Source organism: Triturus cristatus, chromosome 9, assembly GCF_964204655.1.
Source record: "Triturus cristatus chromosome 9, aTriCri1.1, whole genome shotgun sequence".
NCBI classification, from domain to species: Eukaryota; Metazoa; Chordata; class Amphibia; order Caudata; family Salamandridae; genus Triturus; species Triturus cristatus.
Window position 1 is genome coordinate 364,153,256 of NC_140592.1, and position 19,474 is coordinate 364,172,729.

Consider the following 19,474-nt stretch of genomic DNA (forward strand, 5'->3'; position numbering starts at 1 on the left):
TGAGTGGGGAGGAAAAGGAGTGCGTACTTGGCGCATACTTCCTGGTAGATCAGTCAGGTCCATATATTGGTGGTAAGTTAGAAGGAAAAGATATTACCTTTTTGTTGGACAATGGTGCTACCCGTTCTACTGTGAGAACAGCTGACATCCCAAACCTACCCCTCTCGGTAGAAGCGATCCAGGTAGTGGGCATTTCAAATAAACAGATTAGAACGCCAATTACAGAACCAATGGAAATACGCATTGGCAATTTCAGGAAAATGTACAAATTTGTGGTGTGTGACTCCAGTACCGTAAATTTATTAGGAAGAGATATACTGTGCAAAATGAACTGCACAATATTTTGCACGCCGGACAGTGTTGCAATTCAAACCCCAGATGAAGACGGAGTCTACAAAATCATGTTAGCTAAACAAGGCCCCGAGGTAGACGAGATGTATTCTTTGATGACAAAAGACAATTTACCAGATGAGGTCAAAATGACAGTAAATCCAGATGTGTGGGATTTCACAGGAAAAGAAGTAGGGTTAATGGCAAATGTAGACCCAGGGAAAGTTACTGTGAAGGAAGGTGCAGTCTATCCAAACACTCGACAATACAAAATGATGTTGTAATTGTGAGAACAAGAAGCCAAACCAGGTTAGAGAGACAGGAGAATAGTGAGGACCAGATAGGTATAGAAGAACAAGAGCAGGAAAGTGAAAATACAACTGTTGGAGAACCTGAGCAGGATCAGTCAAAGAGAGAACAATCTCCTCAGACAGAAGTGGATGAAACCATTCATGAGTCTGAGGAGGGACAGATATGTCTAGAAGAACACATTCAGGCTGCAGAAAACCAAAGTGCAGTAAGACCTGAGCAGGACCAGTTAGGAAAAGAAGAACAAGTTCAGGTAGAAGAAGAAAAAAAAATCTAAATAAAACATGAATAGGGTCAGGCAGAGAAGAAGAATGCATCCAGGCAGAAAATGACATTACAGAAATAAGCCTTGGACAAGGACAGACAGAGAAGGATTCTGAAAACAAAAATAACCAGATTGTGCCACAACTTAATGAAAATAAAAGAACACTCGAAGACAGTGACAGTGCAGTGCAGGCAAAAAGGGTCAGAAGGGGTGATAACTGACCAGGTGGTGTGAAAAGGTTAAAGTATAATTTCAAGACAATTAATAAAGAACCTGACCAGGTAAACAACATTTCTAGTCAGTCTGGGACATCTACTGATAAGCCCAAATGAAGAAGTCAAAGATTAAAAGTATTGAACACGAAGTTCATGGGTACTGAATGGACATATGTCATTCTTGAAGAATTCGAGAATCTAGATTTAAATGAAGAAAGTGATGAAGAAATAAATGCAGAACAGATTGTCGAAGAAGTGAGACCAACCTGAAAAATTACCCAAAAATGTATATTTCATAAATAATTCGAAAATAAAGAAGAGACATCTTCTTAGTCCAAAATGGCTGATGACAGGGATGCTGAAAAACCTAAACAAAATCGTGTAAAAAGATGTTGTAGAAAATGCATATGTAGTATATTTTTGGTACTTATAATTTGGTTAGTACTAACAGTAGCCATCCCTTATTTCATGGTTACAAAAGAAAACAATAACACAAGCACACATGAAAGGGTAGCTAACATTAAAGGCGATAGAGTAGCATTAGAAGCACCATCTGAGTCTAAGACTAAAAGAGACAGAGTAGATTTAGGAGCACCAGATGAGTTAGATGTACACCACTTGGTGACAAATAATGACACTGCTTTAAATGTATTGACAAAATTATTAGTGTAGTATGTAGACACTATGGAAGTTAGTGATTATTATGTGTGTATGAAATTACCTGCATCAGTAGCAGGTGTAACATATCACCATATTCCATTAACCTATGGTATTTCTTGTAGTATTTTAGCAAGTTTGTTTTATGGAACAGGAAAGTTACAATATTCTTATTCTAATATAGATGTGATTTTTTCTGAGGTTCCTATGCGAAAGAGCATGAACCCAGTTCTTAGTACGAAGGATGCACAGTTTATGGGAGAATATTTTCTAACTATGAAAACAAAAATATATAGCTGAAGTACACCAGCACAATCTAACATGTAAATTACACGAAGAATATATTTTGGAATTTAGTCGAGCAAAGGAGACAGGACTTACAAAGAAGGGCTTCTGAACCGAAACCTCAAATACCTCAATGGGCTAAGAAAGAAGAAATGTATACAACTGGCAAGACTCATGCTGCTATGTCCTTGGATTTTGAAAAGAAAGGGAAGATCTGCCCCCATAGATTAAAGACTGAATATAACAATGCATTTATTGTTTCCACTGAATGTGAACATAATTTCTTAGTTATTGGGGGATGGGGACTAAAAGGTGGAACAGATCCAGTATTTCCTGGAGTTTATTACATGTGGCAATAAAGCCTATTTCAGGCTGCCTGATCATTGGTACGGCAGTTGCTATTTTGGAATAGTATTCCCAAAAGTGTACCCTGTGAAAGGAATCACTGGAAGCAATGAAGACACAAAGGAACTAACAAGTACTAAGGGGCATATCAGCAACACCCGGCGATAATTATGGCTCAGCGCTCTTAGCGTGAGGATAATTATCGCCGGGTAATGTTCATTTTTATCGCTGAGATAGCGTGCTTTTAGCAACGCTTATCTACTCAGCGATAAAAATCCTCACGCTAACTGCCTAACGTGAGATTATCGCTGGAAACCCAGCGATAATCTCACGCAATGTGACGTTAGTTTGCTGATAGGGACTCACAAACTTAGCCATGATATCCACCTTCCATAGGATATCATGGCTAAGTCAGTCCTGAAGCAGGCGTAAGGAAAGTAGCAATAACAGTGGTTATTGCTACTTTTCCTGACGCTATGCTTCATAGCGTGGGGCTTGATGATAGGAGAAATGTCACTTAGCGACATTTCTCCTGTCATGTTAGGTCAGGAATGCCCACTTTGCATCTCATTAGAGATGCAAAGCTGGGCGTTAGGAATCCCCACGCTAAAGCAAGGTTTCACGCGTTAGCGTGGCCTTGCTAATTAGGCGATAAAATTATCGCCACTTTTCGGCCGCAAAAGCGGCGATCATTTTTTATCGCCTGCTTGTAAATATGCCCCTAAGAGAGCTAGTTTTTCAGAAATAGTAGGTGATATACTTAGCGCATTGATACCTTCAGTGGAAGTAATTCTGAATTCACTAAATATTTGTCAGCTAACTATAGTAGTTGATCGGTTATCAACTGACACTGCTGGACGATTTTAGATGATCAACATAGAAATGGTTGCAATTAGATCTATGGTTTTGCAAAATCGACTTGCTCTTGATATATTATTGGCAAAAGAGGGCGGAGCCTGTAAAATGCTGAATGTGCAACATTGTTGCACATACATTCCGTACAAAAGTGTTGAAATTGGAGGATATATTAACAATATTGCAAAATTGGAGAAAGATTTGAAACCACTGGAAGTTGACAGCGTATGGAAAAAACTAACAAATAGTATCACTACCATAGGGAGCTGGTTTTCTAACATAGGTAAGAGCATTATAGGTCAAATAATATTGCCAATATTTGGAATAACACTATTAGTCATAGCAACAATGACATGGTTCAAATGTTGTAAGAGAAGAAAGAGATATGAAGTGACTGAAAAGGGGAAGAAGATTAAATACGATGAGATACAATTAGAAGAAGTGAAAGGAGATCTATATAAAAAGATGAGGAGTTTACAGTACAATAACGAAAAAGAAGAAAATGGAAGGGTTGAAGAAGGAATTGAGATGTGTTAAAGTTGGCATCTAATTTGGTGGTGGGAAATTAGTGATGGCATAAAATGCCATCAGAGAGGGGATTGATGGAGCAAGGACTCGTTTAAAAGAGACTTGCTCGGATGCAATCTTCTCAAAATAACTTGTAATACTGTAATAATTGTGTTTGTGAATACTAATGTGCATTACAGTTTATACATTTAAGTTTAGGGGCAGCTTGCATACTAACAAGTAACCAGAGTGTGACTAAAAATGGCTGCTAACGCAGAATTCTGTACTGCGCATGCGTCAACTACATCTACGTAGTAATGACGAGTGTTTGCTTGGAGGGAAATCTTTGCAGCTGCGCAATCGCTTTTAAGATGGCCGCTTGAAACTCATATGTTAAAGCACATGCTTTTGCTGAAACTAAACCCTGCAACTTTATTAAAATGCTAATGCGAAAGATTTTTATAAGTAAATGGGATTAGAGTAGAGATAGGTGGTATACAGTGAAACCATTTTATTTTGATTTCTAACATGTTTCTTTGACTCTTTCTATTTCATTCGTATTTGGGCCTCAGAGCAATACTAAAGTCTATGTGCCATGTGATACCCAACGCATGCGCACTCGGTACCCGCCAGGAACCATGATGATGTACCTGAACTTCAGCCAAGGCCATGATCGCAACATGTCCTGGGAACGCAGAAGACATAAATTTAAGGGGCGGGAACACTGAACAAAAGACTAAAGAACATTATTAAAACTTAGCATGGTGTGATGATCACCCCCCCCCCCTTTCCTGTCCAATCAGAATTATGAGTTTCATAAATTTGAAACATTTAGGGGTGGTACATGCCATTGGAAGATTATAATTGAGGTAGTTTAGTTAGTTAGAGTTCACCAAGAGAGACGGAGATGCTGGGAGACTGAGATGCTGTCCGAGAATTGAATAATTGCTGAAGAAGACTCGATTTACAGACTTAGAGCCTAAACCCTAATTAATAGAAGAAGATCGCAGAAGAATCGAGGAGGCACATAATAGAAGAAGATCGCGGAAGAATCCAGGAGGAAGATAGTGTCAGAGAGGGGTGCGACGCAGGCATAGTATCTAGAAGAGGTCATCTATCTTGTCCCTGAATCCTGTCCTGAACCTTTGTCACCTGATCTGTCCCAGAGGACCTTTCCAACTCCTTGGCCAAGGGGTTGGTTTCCACACCATCCTAGGTAACTATGGGACATATCAGCAACAACCGGCGATAATTATCGCTGAGCGCACCTAGAGCTAGGATAATTATCGCCGACTAGCGTGGATTTTTATCGCTGAGATAGCGTGCTATTAGCAACGCTTATCTCAAAAGTGATAAAAATCCTAGCACTAACTGCCAAACGTGAGATTATCACTGGAAACCCAGCAATAATCCCACAAAGTTTGGCGATAGCTTGCTGATAGGGCCTCACATACTTAGCCATGATATCCACCTTCCATAGGATATCATGGCTAAGTCAGTTTCAAAGCAGGCGTAAGGTAAGTAGCGATAACAAAGGTTATCGCTACTTTTCTTGTCGCTATGCTGCTTTGCGTGAGGCTTGATAATAGGAGAAATGTCGCTTAGCGACATTTCTCCCGTTATCCTGGGGAGGAACGCCCACTTTGCATCTCATTAGAGATGCAAAGATGGGCGTTAGGAATTCAGGCGCTAAGGCAAGGTTTCACGCGATAGCTTGACCTTGCTGATATAGCGATAAAATTATCGCCGCTTTTCGGGCGATAACGGCCGCATAAGCGGCAATAATTTTATATCGCCGCCTTGTAGATATGCCCCTATAAATCTGTGTTGTACGTCATTGTATTACTCTCTCTGTTTCTCCCTATTTCAAGTACTGTCATCGTAATAACATTGTTTAATGATTTTCTGTTTAAAAATCTGATTGTCTTCCTTGAAGAAGACGGTGTACAAATTGTATTTGGGTTCTTGGCTCACATGAATTTAACTAGATAAACATTTAAAACTCTCCAGAGTCTGTGAATATTTAAAGATTTTGGGGCATATCAACAAGGGTTTTATCTCTGCTTTTTTGGCTTTAAAAGCCAAAAAAGGAGAGATAAAACTAGCGCCCTATCAACAACAGGGTGCTAACATGCAAATTTGCATGTTAGCACCCTTTTACTCTACGCTTCCCCTTGCATCTCTAATGAGATGCAAAGGGGGCGTTTCAGAGTAAAATAATAGGAGAAATGTCGCTAAGCGACATTTCTCCTATTATCAAGAATGTCGCTAACCCTGTTAGAGACAAAAAAAGCAGCGCTAACCGCGGTTAACGCTGCTTTTTTACGTCTGGTATTTTTCTGACTTAGCCATGATATCCTATGGAAGGAGGATATCATGGCTGAGTTTGCCTGTCCCTATCAACAAGGTAACGTGAGATTATTGCTGGGTTTCCAGCGATAATCTCACGTTAGCCTGTTAGCGTGAGGATTTTTATCGCTATTGAGATAAGTGTTGCTAATAGCACGCTATCTCAGCGATAAAAATTCACGCTAGCCGGCGATAATTATCCTAGCGCTAAGTGCGCTTAGAGATAATTATCGCCCATTGTTGTTGATATGCCCCTTTATTCTATGTCAATTTTCACCTACAAAAGTTAACTAAAAGGTCCATTGACCAGAGGAAAGTACATTTGTTCAGAAAGGTTTGGTAAGAAATGATAAGGTAAATTCATCTTACAGGTATTAGTACAACAAATTGACCTCAGCGTTACTTTACTAGCCCATGTGTATGCGTGTTTAATGGGCCCAGGTGAGTATGTTGGTTTGTGAGTGTCTCTAGCTGGTAACCCGCTGGATCACCACAGGCCCTAATATGCGTGACGTCACATTTCAGTGCGGTGATCGGACCACCACACTGAAATGCGTTAGTCTAATGCCTGATGCATGCTACTTGGCAGGGCTGGCCTTTCCTAACTTTTGTAAAAACATGCAGTTGCCGTGTGACCAGAGATGCACCGCGTATGGCCTGTGAGCTGGTGGTGATAATCAGCTGATCAGCTTATTAAACTGAGCGTTCAGCAGCTGCTGTTTTCTTCTTCCCAGTTTTCCTGCCTCATCAGGGACTTACCTGGTGCTCCTCGTGCACCTTAAGGGCGTTGGTACACCGCCCCTACCCAGTTCCCTTTTCCAGCATTCCTGTCCCTGGCCCGGGTTTTCTCCACTTGTTGCAGGACTTTCCTTGTTGCTTATCGGTGCTGTCAAGACCCTCCTTGGTCTGGTGTTGTGGTCTTTTGGCTGATGCTGTGAAGGGGCACAAGTGTTTGTCCTCAGGAATCCACCCATACATTTAGGTGTTTTGCCTGTTGTTTTACCCTCTACCCCCTTGGCTTAACTACACCCAACCCCCACCAACACCCAAACCAGGTGCCAGGACAAAGAGATAAGGTGCAACAGAGAGTCTGCATCTGCCTGTTTTATTGTATTTTGCGTTCTCTTTTGTGGGTTGGTCACATTGTGATGTCATGCCACCTAAAGGTCCCAAGACGGCTGTGAGCAGTGGGAAAGACTGGATATAGAGATTTTGCTGAGAAGGCTTGGCTCGATTGATGAGTTTCTTGTGCTGCTATGTCCTGCACTGCTAGGGGTGAATGGGGAGGGAGTGTCAGCAGTACCCACTCCTGCAGTGGCGCCAGAGAGGCTTAGGAGACAGGAAATGCCTATGAGTGCTGCGGTCCCCCATCCAACGAGGGCAAGGAAGGGTCAGGTAGGTCAAAGGTGCCCACCTGCCTAATGCCAGGGTCAGGGTTGCCAAAGGTACACCAGCACTGGTGGTGGGTGGCACACGCATACTGCAAGAGGGAACAAATGTGTAGCTGTGGGGGGCAGCCATCATCATCTCAAATACTAGCCCGGGGAGCAAGCATCTGCATCTTGTGAGGTGCAACCAGACCTGGTATTCAACCTTGAAAGCATGTTGCCCTGGCTTTCCAAAATAGGCGGTCTCACCAACGCGGTGTTGGGCAGAACAGTATCCAGGGTCAAAGAGGGGGACAACTTAAAGAGCGCGAGGAGGCTTTTTGATTAGTTAGGGAAGGGCGATCATGGGGAAACCCAGCCCATCCAACAGACAACACACTTGCTGGGCCTATAACAGAAAAACTTGCAGAAAACCACATGGAACTTCTAAATTCAGACACAATTGCTCCTTTTGGGGCATGCCAGCGCACTCTGAGTTCAAGTGCTTCAAGAAAGGGAGAGAGAAGTGTCATCAAAACCAGTGATTGCCTGTCATTTTTCCAGAAGGCTTACTCACCTATTAACATTAAGGCTTTGATCCCATGGCTTAACAGTTACAGTAGTTCGAGGGGGGGGGGTGCAAACGCTCTTGGATGGATTTATTCATTGTTTCAGGATCCCTGCTGGGGAGGTGAGCATGGTGGTGGCCCTTTTGTAACAATCAGCAGTCCATAAATGCTAAAGGGAGGTGGCCAGTCAGAAGATTGTCAAAGCTTGTGCTCTGAGCAGGGTTGCTGGTCCTTTCTATTCTTCACCTTTTGAGTATTTCATACGCTCCTCTTTGGGGGTGGTGCCTAAGGAAGAACCGGGCCAGTTGCACTTAATATATAACCTCTCAGCCACAAAGGGCAACTCGGTAAAGGATGCCATTGATCCAATGCTATGTTCTGTGAGGTTTCCATCTTTTTACCAAGCCACTGCCATGTTACAGCATTTGGGTACTGGAGCTCTGGTGGCGAAAGCAGACATTGAATCTGCTTTTCCTTTGTTACCAGGGGACCTGGATGGTTTCGACTTTGACGGTGCCTTATATTTTGACAGGAGTATGCCTATGGGCTGCACTGTTTGTTGTGTGTACTTTGAAACCTTTAGCTCTTTCCTTAAGTGGGTGTTTAAGAAAGTGACTGGGGCCAATTGGGTTCTGTATTACATTACCTTCATGATTTCCTCTTCTTAGGCCACCACAGGTTCACCACATTGTGCGGAGGTTTTGTTGGCCTGCTTGAGTGAGTTAGGGTTCCTTTGGCCCAGGGCAAGACTTGAGGCCTATCCACTGGGATTACTTTCTTGGGCATTGAGTTAAATACTGTGGCAAGCGTGTGCAGGCTTCCTGAGGATAAAGTGGCCCAGTTTAGGAGCTCCCTGAGGGAGTGCTTGGTGACCAGAAAGCTGACACATCATCAGTTGCAGGTATTGGTCATTCAGCTGAACTTTGCCTATCTCATTATCCCTATGGGATAGCTATTTTCCAGATCTATTGTGCAGACCATGGCTGGCCTTAAGTAGAAGCAACATCAGACGCGGCTGTCGCAGAAGCTTAGGCAGGACTTCAGAATTTGGGATTCCTACCTTCAGCGCATTGATGGAACTGTGGCATGAGTACCCCCACAGTAGGCTAGTTCTGAATTGGGTCTTTTCAACGATGCTGCAGGAGCGTAGGTTTTGGAGCTATACTTGGTAGTCATTTTTGCGCTTAGCAAAGGCCAGTTAAGTGGTGCCAGGTGGGTCTGGTGAGAAATGTAGCTCTCTTGGAGCTATTCCTGACAATATCATCTGCACTACTCTGCAACTGCACAATAGTGTTTTGGTCGGACAACATGGTGGTTGATGAGGCTCTAAATCAGCAGAAAGTGAGCTGCAGTATGGTTTTAAGATTACTCAAGGAGCTAATCTTGTTGTGCCTGGAAAATAGCATTAGGTTTAGGGCTAAGCATGTTCCGGGGCTACTCAATAATGCTGCTGATGCTTTGCCTCACCTAAAGTTGCAGGATTTCAAATGTTAGCAACTGGAGGAAGCAGCACACCCTACACCATTCCGGAATCATCTCTGGAGACTTGGTGCCCCATCCTACCAGATCTTGTGGCAGCCAGCTTAGCACCTAAGTCGAGGAGAGCCTATGAGGGGGAGAAGCTTGAAGGGGGGAGGGCCTAGCCTTTTATAGGGCATTCAGGGTGGGGAATTAGTCACACAGTCTAAGAAACACATATATGGGGTATACAATTCAAGCAGATAAGCTGGCCGAGGGGGTCATTAGAGGTGATATTGCTGTCCTCAAAAACAGGCCAGTTGGGCAGGGGTGAACATATAGTTTTGCATAGGGCCCCGGACTCCCAGTGCTGCCCGGCCCAGTCTCTTGTTGATTACCTAGTGCTGCGGCCACGGGGTCCAAACACAGAAGTGTTTCTGCACGACCAACGGTTCCCCGATCTGCAGATAGCAGTTCTCTAGGGTACTGAGGAAGATGCTAGAAGAAACCAGGTGCGACCCATCCATTTTCAACTCCCCCTCGTTCCGCATAGGGACTGCCACATATGCAGCCGCAGCAGGTCTGGCCAGACAGCTGGTGCGGAGGATTGGGAGATGTTGGTCTGTGTGAACAGGCGCTATGTGCATTTGTATATGATCAGACATCTGATATTGCCTCTCTTCCTTCCCTTCCTCTGTGCATGTAGGTGCTATACCCACTCGAGAGACTCTTTCATGTGGAGGGCTCAGGAAGCACACTGGTCTGGTCACTTTCAGCCCATCTAAGGCTACTGGTTGCAATATGAGGTGGTATGGTGAAGGGGGGCTCAAGGTAGGGGTCTTCCGGTCAGAGGTGGACAAGCTAGTTCCACGGGGGCATCCACCTCTAGTTCTGGTGATTTCACACCATAAGGGCAATGATTTAGCACCAATCGGACTTAGAGACCTATTTGAAGTCATTGTATGGAAGATCATGTGGCTTGCTAAGCTGTTCCTGGAGGCCTTCTTTGGTTGGTCACGTAAAGTGCCAAGGCAGTCCTGGCACAGGTGGTATTCTGTGTGGGCGCAGAATAAATCTGCCAAGTGCCTGAACTGAAACCAATCCCAGGATGCTTGTTTCTGGTTAAGGGAAGACCTGGCTTGGCAGTTCGGACTAGACTGTTCCCATGACACACAGGGTCAAGACTGATTTGCATATAGCTGGGTCTGAACTGAGGTGGCGAAGTGAGCTAAAGAATGATAATGGATTCAGCCAAGATTTGTGACTGGGGGTGAGTGTCTGAAAAGTTTCAGTGTTTCATCCATCATTGCCTTGTGTTTGCTTAGTCCTAAAGGCAAAATAATTATTAATAATTATAAAGTAATTCAGCGGTGCGTCAGGTTATTGGCAGAAGAATGGGTACAAAGAGAGCCATTATTAAAGGTGATTGGTGATGGGCCATACCTTGCTTAAACAATATTCTTCATATATATATGTAGCATATATTTACACTTCTGAAGCAGCAGTTGATTAGAAGACTGATTCGCACAGATTGTGCTGTGACTTACTCTTGTAGTACTCCTGAATTTGAGGAGCAAGCCAGGAGTACTCCTGGCATACTCTGGAAATTCATGAGTAAGCCTGGACTGATTTAGCCAGAGCATTAAATGGTCCTCAGGGTACCAAAGACAGCAACTTAGCCTTAAGACTACATTTACACGCTGAGGAACTTAGGGACCTATTCACAAGCCCCTATCACCACAGGAATGTCACTTTTAGTGACGTTTCTGTGGCAATATGTGCTTCACCTTATTTACAAGGCAGCGTTAAGCCACTTAACGTGGCTTAACGCTGCCTGTAAGTAAGACCCGCTTTCACGCTATACTTAGCATGAAAGAGGTGGGCAATGGGTGTTGCCGTGGGTGTGCCACTACAATACATATTGATTTTGACACTGCCCTATATTTACAAGGACAGTGTAAATATGGGGCAGCGCCAAAATTAAGGCCAGGGCAAACCTTGTCTTAAACAGGCACAACAAGGAGAAATGTTTAATTTATCTTTGTTTTTGCTGTTTTCATGTGTGCTGCGTTGTGCAGCAGACATAGAAACAGCAAAAGGCCTTTGATTGTGTATGTGCAGGAAGGTGTCCCTCCCTGCACTTAAACAATGTATAAAAAAAGACGGTTTGCAACTTCTATGTGTGCTGCATCAATCAGCACATATAGAAGTTTCCAAACACCATTTATGGATTGTTTATGTGCAGTTAGGGACGTCTTTCTGCACATAATTTTCCCTTCAATGCAGACATGCTTGCACTGTGGTGCAAGGGTGCCTGTGTTGGCTCTAGGCACTTAAATTTAGCGCCATCACAGGGGGAAATGCAGGGCTGCACCATATCGTTGTAAAAATGGTGCAGCCCGGCGTTTTAGAAGTGGCAGAGTGGGACGTTAAGCCAAGGAGGCTAACGCCATGCTCCGCCACTTCTCCAGTAAATATGCCCCTTAGTACGATTGAGCATGGGCTAAGGTATTTCATGTGTCATTAATGCCCAGACAGGATGAGACATAACTTGTCCACCAGGGCATGTACTACACATAGGGTGCACTTTCTCATTTTGCGCCATGGTGCACCTATCCAAAGGTGTGCCTGCACAGACTAGGATAGTCTACCGTATTACAATGTATGTGCTACCTCCAGGGCCACCTGGGAACTCATACTGCCCCCACGGAAGCACATTCGGTGTAATGCAGAGCTGCTACTTCCAAGACATTCTGTGTCTCTCTGTGCAGGTGCTATGCCGCCTGAGATTTACAGAGGGTGAAGAGATCATGTCACTGCACCTGCCTGCAGGGAGCTACCATTTTGAGGTCCACAGGACCCCCTCCCCCCCCCCCTCTCCAGAGAACTGCCCTTTGGGTACGAATTTACAGTACACCACTTTTTTTGTGGTCACTGTGTGTGAGCCTCCTAAGGGCATGGTTGCTTCTATGCCAACATCCGCTAAATAGGGCACGGGCGCGCATGAAAAGTAATTCCATCATTTGCATGGAGCCGTTAACCATTCAATTGTAAGGGGCCCGTGCTACATGTGCACCAGCACTATCAGTATTATAGAAGGGGGCCACAAAAGCATCTATGGCTACTTTAATATTACCATTATGCCCCAGCGGTGCTAAAAGTGGGTTCACGCGCCCGTTGTGCCCCTTGGGCCCTATGTGTAACACTGCCCCTGGATGTTAACATCGAGAAGAGACATCTTTTTCATTCATTAGCTAACAGGATGGCTCAGTGATCGGACATGTTGCTGCTAAAACATGCAGTGAACTCAGAAGCCCACCCAACAGAGCTGGGTAACCTCACTACTATTAGTATGATGTGAAGTGCAATACCAAAAATAAGGTTTGCAGTTAACTGAGCAACCTCAGATCTCTTACCAATAAACTGCTGAACAAAGGGCCAGATGTACTAACATAGAAATGTCCTAATTGCGCTTCTCTCCAAATCGCAATTAGGAATGTCTGAAATTCTTTTCAGTTTCATTAGCGATTCCTAGTTGGTGGCACATAGACTTGCCTCATGCATATTGAAATTAAATTAAAATTAAATTTCTAAAGCGCGACAATCACCCTGGGGTATCTAGGTGCTAAGCCGACAGGGACAAGCTAGAAAAGATCTAGAAGATGCCCAAATTATTTGCTAAAAAGCCAAGTTTTTAAATTCTTCCTGAATTTCACTAGATATGGCTTAAGTTTTAGTTCTATCAGGAGTGAGTTCCACAGCCTCGATGTGCATGAAATAAATCCTCTCCCATCCCAGTTAGCTTTCTAAAACCTGGGGATTACAAGATTTCCACTTGAGGATGAGCGCCTGGAGCATGCTGGAATATAGCTTTGAAAACGCTGTATCAGATAACCAGGGCCAACATTTTGTTGTGCCCTGAAGCCAATGCCAAGTGCCTTGAACTGAATGCATTTACCTATGGGGAGCCAGTGTAATTGGATCAATGCTTGAGATGTAGATTTATATATCGGAATGCCTAGCAGTAACCGTGCTGCAGACTTCTGCAGCATTTATAACTCATGTAAAAAAATGCTTTTGAATATTAATAAAGTGTGTTGCAATAATCTACTTTGGGAGAGATAAGAGTTGTAACTACAATTTTCTGCAGGCTCAGTGGAATGAAAGATAGCACTTCCCTTAGAGTTTTCATAATAAAAAAACACGAGGAAGTGATGTGATTTATTTGTCCTTCAAAAGATAACTTGGTGTCAATAATTACATCAAGGTTTTTTGCTTTATCACTAGGGGTAGGTAGAATTCCCAGTTCCTGGGGCCACCAGTTGTTTCCCTAGAAAGAGGGATTGTTACCAAACAACAGGACCTCAGTCTTTGAGGAGTTTAATTTCAAGCAGTTGCTGCTCATCCACTTCCTGATGTGAAGCATACAGGTGTGAAACTGGTCTGCTGTGGCTCCAGGATTATCAGTGACAGTTACAACAATCTGCGTGTCGTCCGCATACGAAACCAGAGAGAAGTCAAATGATCTGATTAAAGCTGCAAGTGGGGTAATAGAAAGAGTGAATAGAGTGGGGCTAAGGGATGAGCCCTGAGGGACCCCACAGGGCAATGAGAAAGCTGGTGAGGTAAAGTCACCTGGAGAGACCATCTGGATACAGTGATCCAGAAAAGAGGTGATAAACTTAAGTGCATTGTGTTTGATCCCAATTGATTCAAAAAGAACAATTAAAAGAGAGTGGTTAACCGTATCAAATGGGGTTGAAAGATCCAAGAGGATCAGGGCCATATTTCCCCCACTATCTATCGTCTGCCTGATTTCTTCCATAGCTGTGATCAACGCCAGCTCGGTACTATGGTGACTGCGAAATCCGAACTGTATAGAATCAAGACTTTTGGTGTTGTCTAGAAAGGTAGTCAGTTCCTTGTTCACAATTGTTTCGACCAATTTGGAAGGAAATAGTAGTCGAGTGATTGGTCGATAATTGTTGGGGTTACCAGTGTCTAAGTTGGTCTTTTTTAATAATGGAAGAAAAGACTCTATCTTCCAGTCTATTGGAAAATATCCTGCTTCAAATAGGTTGTTGAAGATGGCCGTGAGGTGTGTGGCTATCACCTCTAGGACCAAATGAATTATTCTGGCTTGACATGGGTCCTGTGGTGAACCTGATTTAATTTGCATCAGTATCCTTTTTGTCCGATCCACAGTCAAAACCCAAAATGGTATAAGATACCGACGTGTGTGCCCTTCAACTATCTACTGTTTAAATCAACAGTTTGACTAATATTTAAGAAAGAATCATAGATAGACTTAACTTTGTCTTGGAAATGGAGTGCTAGTTTGTTTGCACAATTGTTGGTTAATATTTGGGTTCTCTGGATCTGGAAGTTTTTTTACTGTTGCGAATAATTTCTTAGAGGAATTCATGGCTCCTTCTATTTTTGCAACAAAGTTGTTCTTTTTCTCAATATTAATGAGATAGGTCACAATTTGTGACCTATTAGGAATCAATACCATCACAGGGCTGGTGGTCTGCTGAGGTCAGCAGACCACCATGCCTGTGATTACTTTTACAAAAAGCAGTCTTTTATGTTTTTTTAAATGCAACCCATTTTCCTTAAAGGAAAACGGGATTCATTTAAAAAGAAAAAAATTACACTTTGCATGTTCCTTTTTTAAGAGTGGGCAGTGGTCCCATGGACCCTGCTCTTAAAAAATATTTGTTTTCCATTCTCAAAGGGGAAGGGGTCCTGTGGGGAACCCTTCTCTGTTGCAAATGTGTACCACCTCTTTCAAGATGTCGGTAAAATATGAATGTTTTGCAACCGTAATTTTGTTGCAAAACATTCATACATCCCATTCAGATTCTGGGGCAGATTTGTAAGAAGCTGACGCATCTCTGCATCATAGCAGAGATGCAACAGTTTACTTGCGTCACGTAAAAATAACCTTGCTCCACCATGGATGCGTTGCATTTACAATGCGGCGCACCATGAAGCAAGGATTGACAGATGCATCACGCATCTCTTGGCGCAAAGGTCACTCACTGCTGGAGTTTTGTCGCAAGCATGACGCAACTCCAGCAATGCTCAGGAAGGCCTATATCTATTGTACTACATCACTCCTTACGCCTGCTTCAAGAAGGTGTAAGGTTTTGACGCAGTGGCATTGTAGAAGTGGCGCAGTGAAGTCTTGTATATTTCACTGCGTCACTTTTACAAGGCTTTCTTGCGTCTGAAAGCCCTCCCTGCATACATTATACTTGACGCACGTATGATGTGACTCAGATCTTTACAACATGACGCATCTCTCTATATTTATCACGTTGTAAATGTGTCGCAATGTGGCGCATTCTTTGCACCGCAGCTGCATCACAAAAGTGATGCAACGGCGGCGCAAAAGTGTCGAAAGGGGCTTGTAAATCTGCCCCATAGCATTTGGATGCCCTAAACACGCCCCTTCCAAATACGTGCTGCTGAATTGCAGTTTATGTTTTGTACATATTTAAAAGCATCTTTGCAGTCGGAAACGGCCCGATCGGCCTTTTCTAAATGCAAAAAAGCTTTGTACATGTGGCCCAAAACTCTTAACATGACAACCTGATTAGATGTATCCAAATGATGTTTGCATGATAATGTATCAGAAATTAAATCTCTCTCTCTCGTTTTTCATTCCTCAGTTCTTTGCCCTTATTCTAAACTTACCATTTCACCATTCTATTCCCATCGACTCCACTACCAAAGTGTCTTTCCTTGCTCTCATCATCTCTTATGCATCTATACCCTTTTTATGCATTGATTTATCGACCATCTCTCTCCATACATTTCACATCTTTAAATATCTACCCATCAACCGTCCCAACGCTGTTCGGGGCATATTAACAATGCGGCGATAACAAATTGTCGCCGCTTTTGCGGACGTTTTCGGCCGAAAAGCGGCGATAATTTTATCGCCTTATCAGCAAAGACACGCTATCGCGTGTCTTGCTGATTTTGCTCCCGTTTCCAGCACGCCTAACTTTGCATCGCTAATGAGATGCAAAGTAGGCGTGTCTGTGGAAACAACATGGGTAAATATCACGAAGGCAGCTTCGTGATATTTACAATGCGGGGAAGCGATTATTTAAATCGCGCTAAGTATGCCTGAACGCAGGAATTTAACGTCTGTTAAATTCCTGACTAAGGCATACTTAACATGGGGGGTGGATTGTGTTGCTAAGACCACAGGCCCCTATTATCAAGGGTATCTCCGTTTTCCATGGAACATCGCTGGAAAACCAGCGATGTTCCATGGAAAACATCGCTATTGCTAGGATAATTATCGCCATTGCACTGAGCGTTGTTAATACAGCGCTAGCATGGCGATAATTATCTGCGATAGCCAGCGTTAAACATTTTAACGCTAAGAGCAGCCAGCGATAATTATCGCTGGCCGTTGATGATATGCTCCTTCGTTCCTCTGCTATCCTGACACCAAATCCCTCCGCATTATGTTACGTAATTTTCTACCTACAACCTGTTTTGCCAAAATGTACTGAACGCCATCTTTTATATTTGTGTCACAGTGGCCATGATTCTCAAAAGTATAATTAAAGCAAAAACAAATAGCATTTGTGAGGGCACAATCGATTTCGAGATTCACAGAATCAGGCACAGAGGGGCACCCACTGATTTTTTCGGGCGGAAATTTGGCAGTGTGGTAAAGGTTTCAAGGGAGCAAGTGCGTTATTAAAGAGGTCTCAAGCTTTACAGGGCCATCTAGGAGCAGATAATCCAACCCGGGATCTTTATTTACTTTTCTGGTACTTGCAGTCGTCTTAATTACCTTTTAATTTAGGACTACAAGTACCAGAATGCAAAGAAAAAAAATCTGCACCTCCGTGCTCCGCTCTTACAGCCGGGTCTGGAAGGACTCAAGGTGGGTCACCCTTCAACTGTTAGGGACGCAAATTGATGCAATTCCCCAACCTTTTGAGGTAGCTTCCCACCCTTTAAATCAGTTGCAGATTTACTCCCATCAAAGATAGGAGTAAATCCCTTTCGTGCTGGGTAAGGAGAAGGAATAATCCTAAATTAGTAGGGATGTAGGTGAAGGAGTTTCTTCATGGGAATAATATCTCCGCCCCCCCCCCCCCAAAGAGAAACCAAAAAAAGTTAAGTATTGGGGATGCACTTTTGAGTTCCATTTAAACACGCACAAATATTCACACTTGTGAATTTGTGTGTGAGTTCACCTGAGACTATGCAAAAGTTGCAGATTTCCCGAAGAACTCCTGAAATTCTTTATGGATTCTACAGATGTAGGAAATGTACTTAAAATGTAGCCATATGCCTGCACGAGTAAATTATCTGGCTTACCAAGGGCGTTTTATCACTTGCTGCCATGCTATGGCAGTACATGCCCTGTGCTGTGTGGTGAATGAAAGCGCCAGTGTCTGGCTGGTCTCGGCCATGACACAGATTCCTAGCTGTTAGGCACTCGTCGCGACTGCGCATGCCCATTCTGGAACATTCCACTGACTCACAATAAAGGTATTGCATTCGTAGTCCATGTAAGTGAGCTGGTTCTAGATGGGCGACCACACATTCAGTCAGCCTTACCAGGCCTTGCCGCGGGGCGAAGAATGTCTTACTGAATCCAGTACCAGTCCGTACTTGCACGCATAATGGATCTTAATATCAGTAAAACACATTGTAACTCCTGAAGGACTCAAATAGCCGCGTAAATGAGTACAGTAGAATAGGCAGGCAACACCCGATTAGTTAATTGTGCCACCCGTTCGGTTCACCTCAGCCCCAAGCCTTCCCCTTCCACAGCCCCCAGGAAGACAAAGATGGAGACGCATGGCAGCCCCTTACCCGCACGTGCTCGTTCAAGTTGTTGGGGTCGCGCTGGTCCATGTCCAGAGACATGGGCTCGCTCGGGATTCTCCTGGGTTCCGCCATATTAGTAGGAGAAGAGCCTCCGTGGTCAGCAGGTGTCGTGCAGTCTGACCCTTAAACCCACCCTTCCTTTATATCCTCTCCTGGCAGCCTGCAGTCTCCATGCAACATGGGTCAAACATAGCTAGTACTGCCTACCTATTGTCTGACCACCACGGCTCAGGTATGTGAGGTGGCCTCACCGCGCAATCAGTGAGAGGCTCTGAACTATAGTAGGGTTGTTGTAGAAACGGTTGTATGGACTTCTGTGTACAGACCAAGCTGAGCGTAGGAAACCGAACCTGACAAACCAAGGTCAAGGGAAGGGCTGTACAGGAAGCCTTTTGGAAAAACCCGTCGATCATTTTAAAGTGTAGCAAATGTTTTATAATGCAACACCGAGGGCTGTGCAACTGTCCAAGTGACTGGCTGTGTGTCTGACTGTCTATCTATCTATTTTTTTGTATACGTCCTTATAAGTCCATGGCTATCTGTCTGCCTTCCGAACAATCGGTCTGTCTGCCATTCTGTCCATCGACCTGCCTATCTGTCTGCCCGCTTGTATGTCTATCTTTAAATCTGACTGTCAGTATATCTATCCACCTGCCTCCGATCGTACAAATTGCCCGTCTCTCAATCTTCCTGCCTCCATTCCTGCTTATCTGTGTGCCTTCTTGAGTATCTCTCTATCTGTGGGCCTAGTTACCGAATATTTTATAACATCTCTCTCCCTCCCTCCCTCCCTCCCTCCCTCCCTCTCTCTCTCTCTCTCGCTCTCTCTCTCTTGCTCTCTCTCTCTTGCGCGCTCTCTCTCTCTGCCTGCCTGCCTCATTTCTTGTCTGCCTGTCGATGTTACTTAGGCCTCGTTCTTCCCCTCGGAAGAGGGACAAAAAAGCCTCCCTCTGCTAGGGCCATCGGAATTATGCGGCAGGGTAGGGTTAAATTATGCGGCAGGGTTCAGTAAATTATGCGGCAAGAAAAGGCAAATTATGAAACGTAATGTTGCACATTTTTTGATAGTGCTATTTAATTTTTCTAATGTTT

General features: G+C 43.8%; 1 protein-coding gene across 1 annotated transcript in view; it reads right to left on the minus strand.

Annotated features, from left to right (window-relative positions):
* LOC146797945 (caveolin-3-like) overlaps nt 1-18,524 on the minus strand; it is a 35,353-nt gene extending 16,829 nt beyond the window's left edge. Inside the window, exon 1 of the mRNA XM_085627801.1 lies at nt 18,368-18,524. Coding sequence (XP_085483927.1) covers nt 18,368-18,454 — 87 coding nt within the window. The 5' untranslated portion in view covers nt 18,455-18,524. The remainder of the gene's footprint in view (nt 1-18,367) is intronic.
* Between the last annotated feature and the right edge of the window lie 950 nt (nt 18,525-19,474).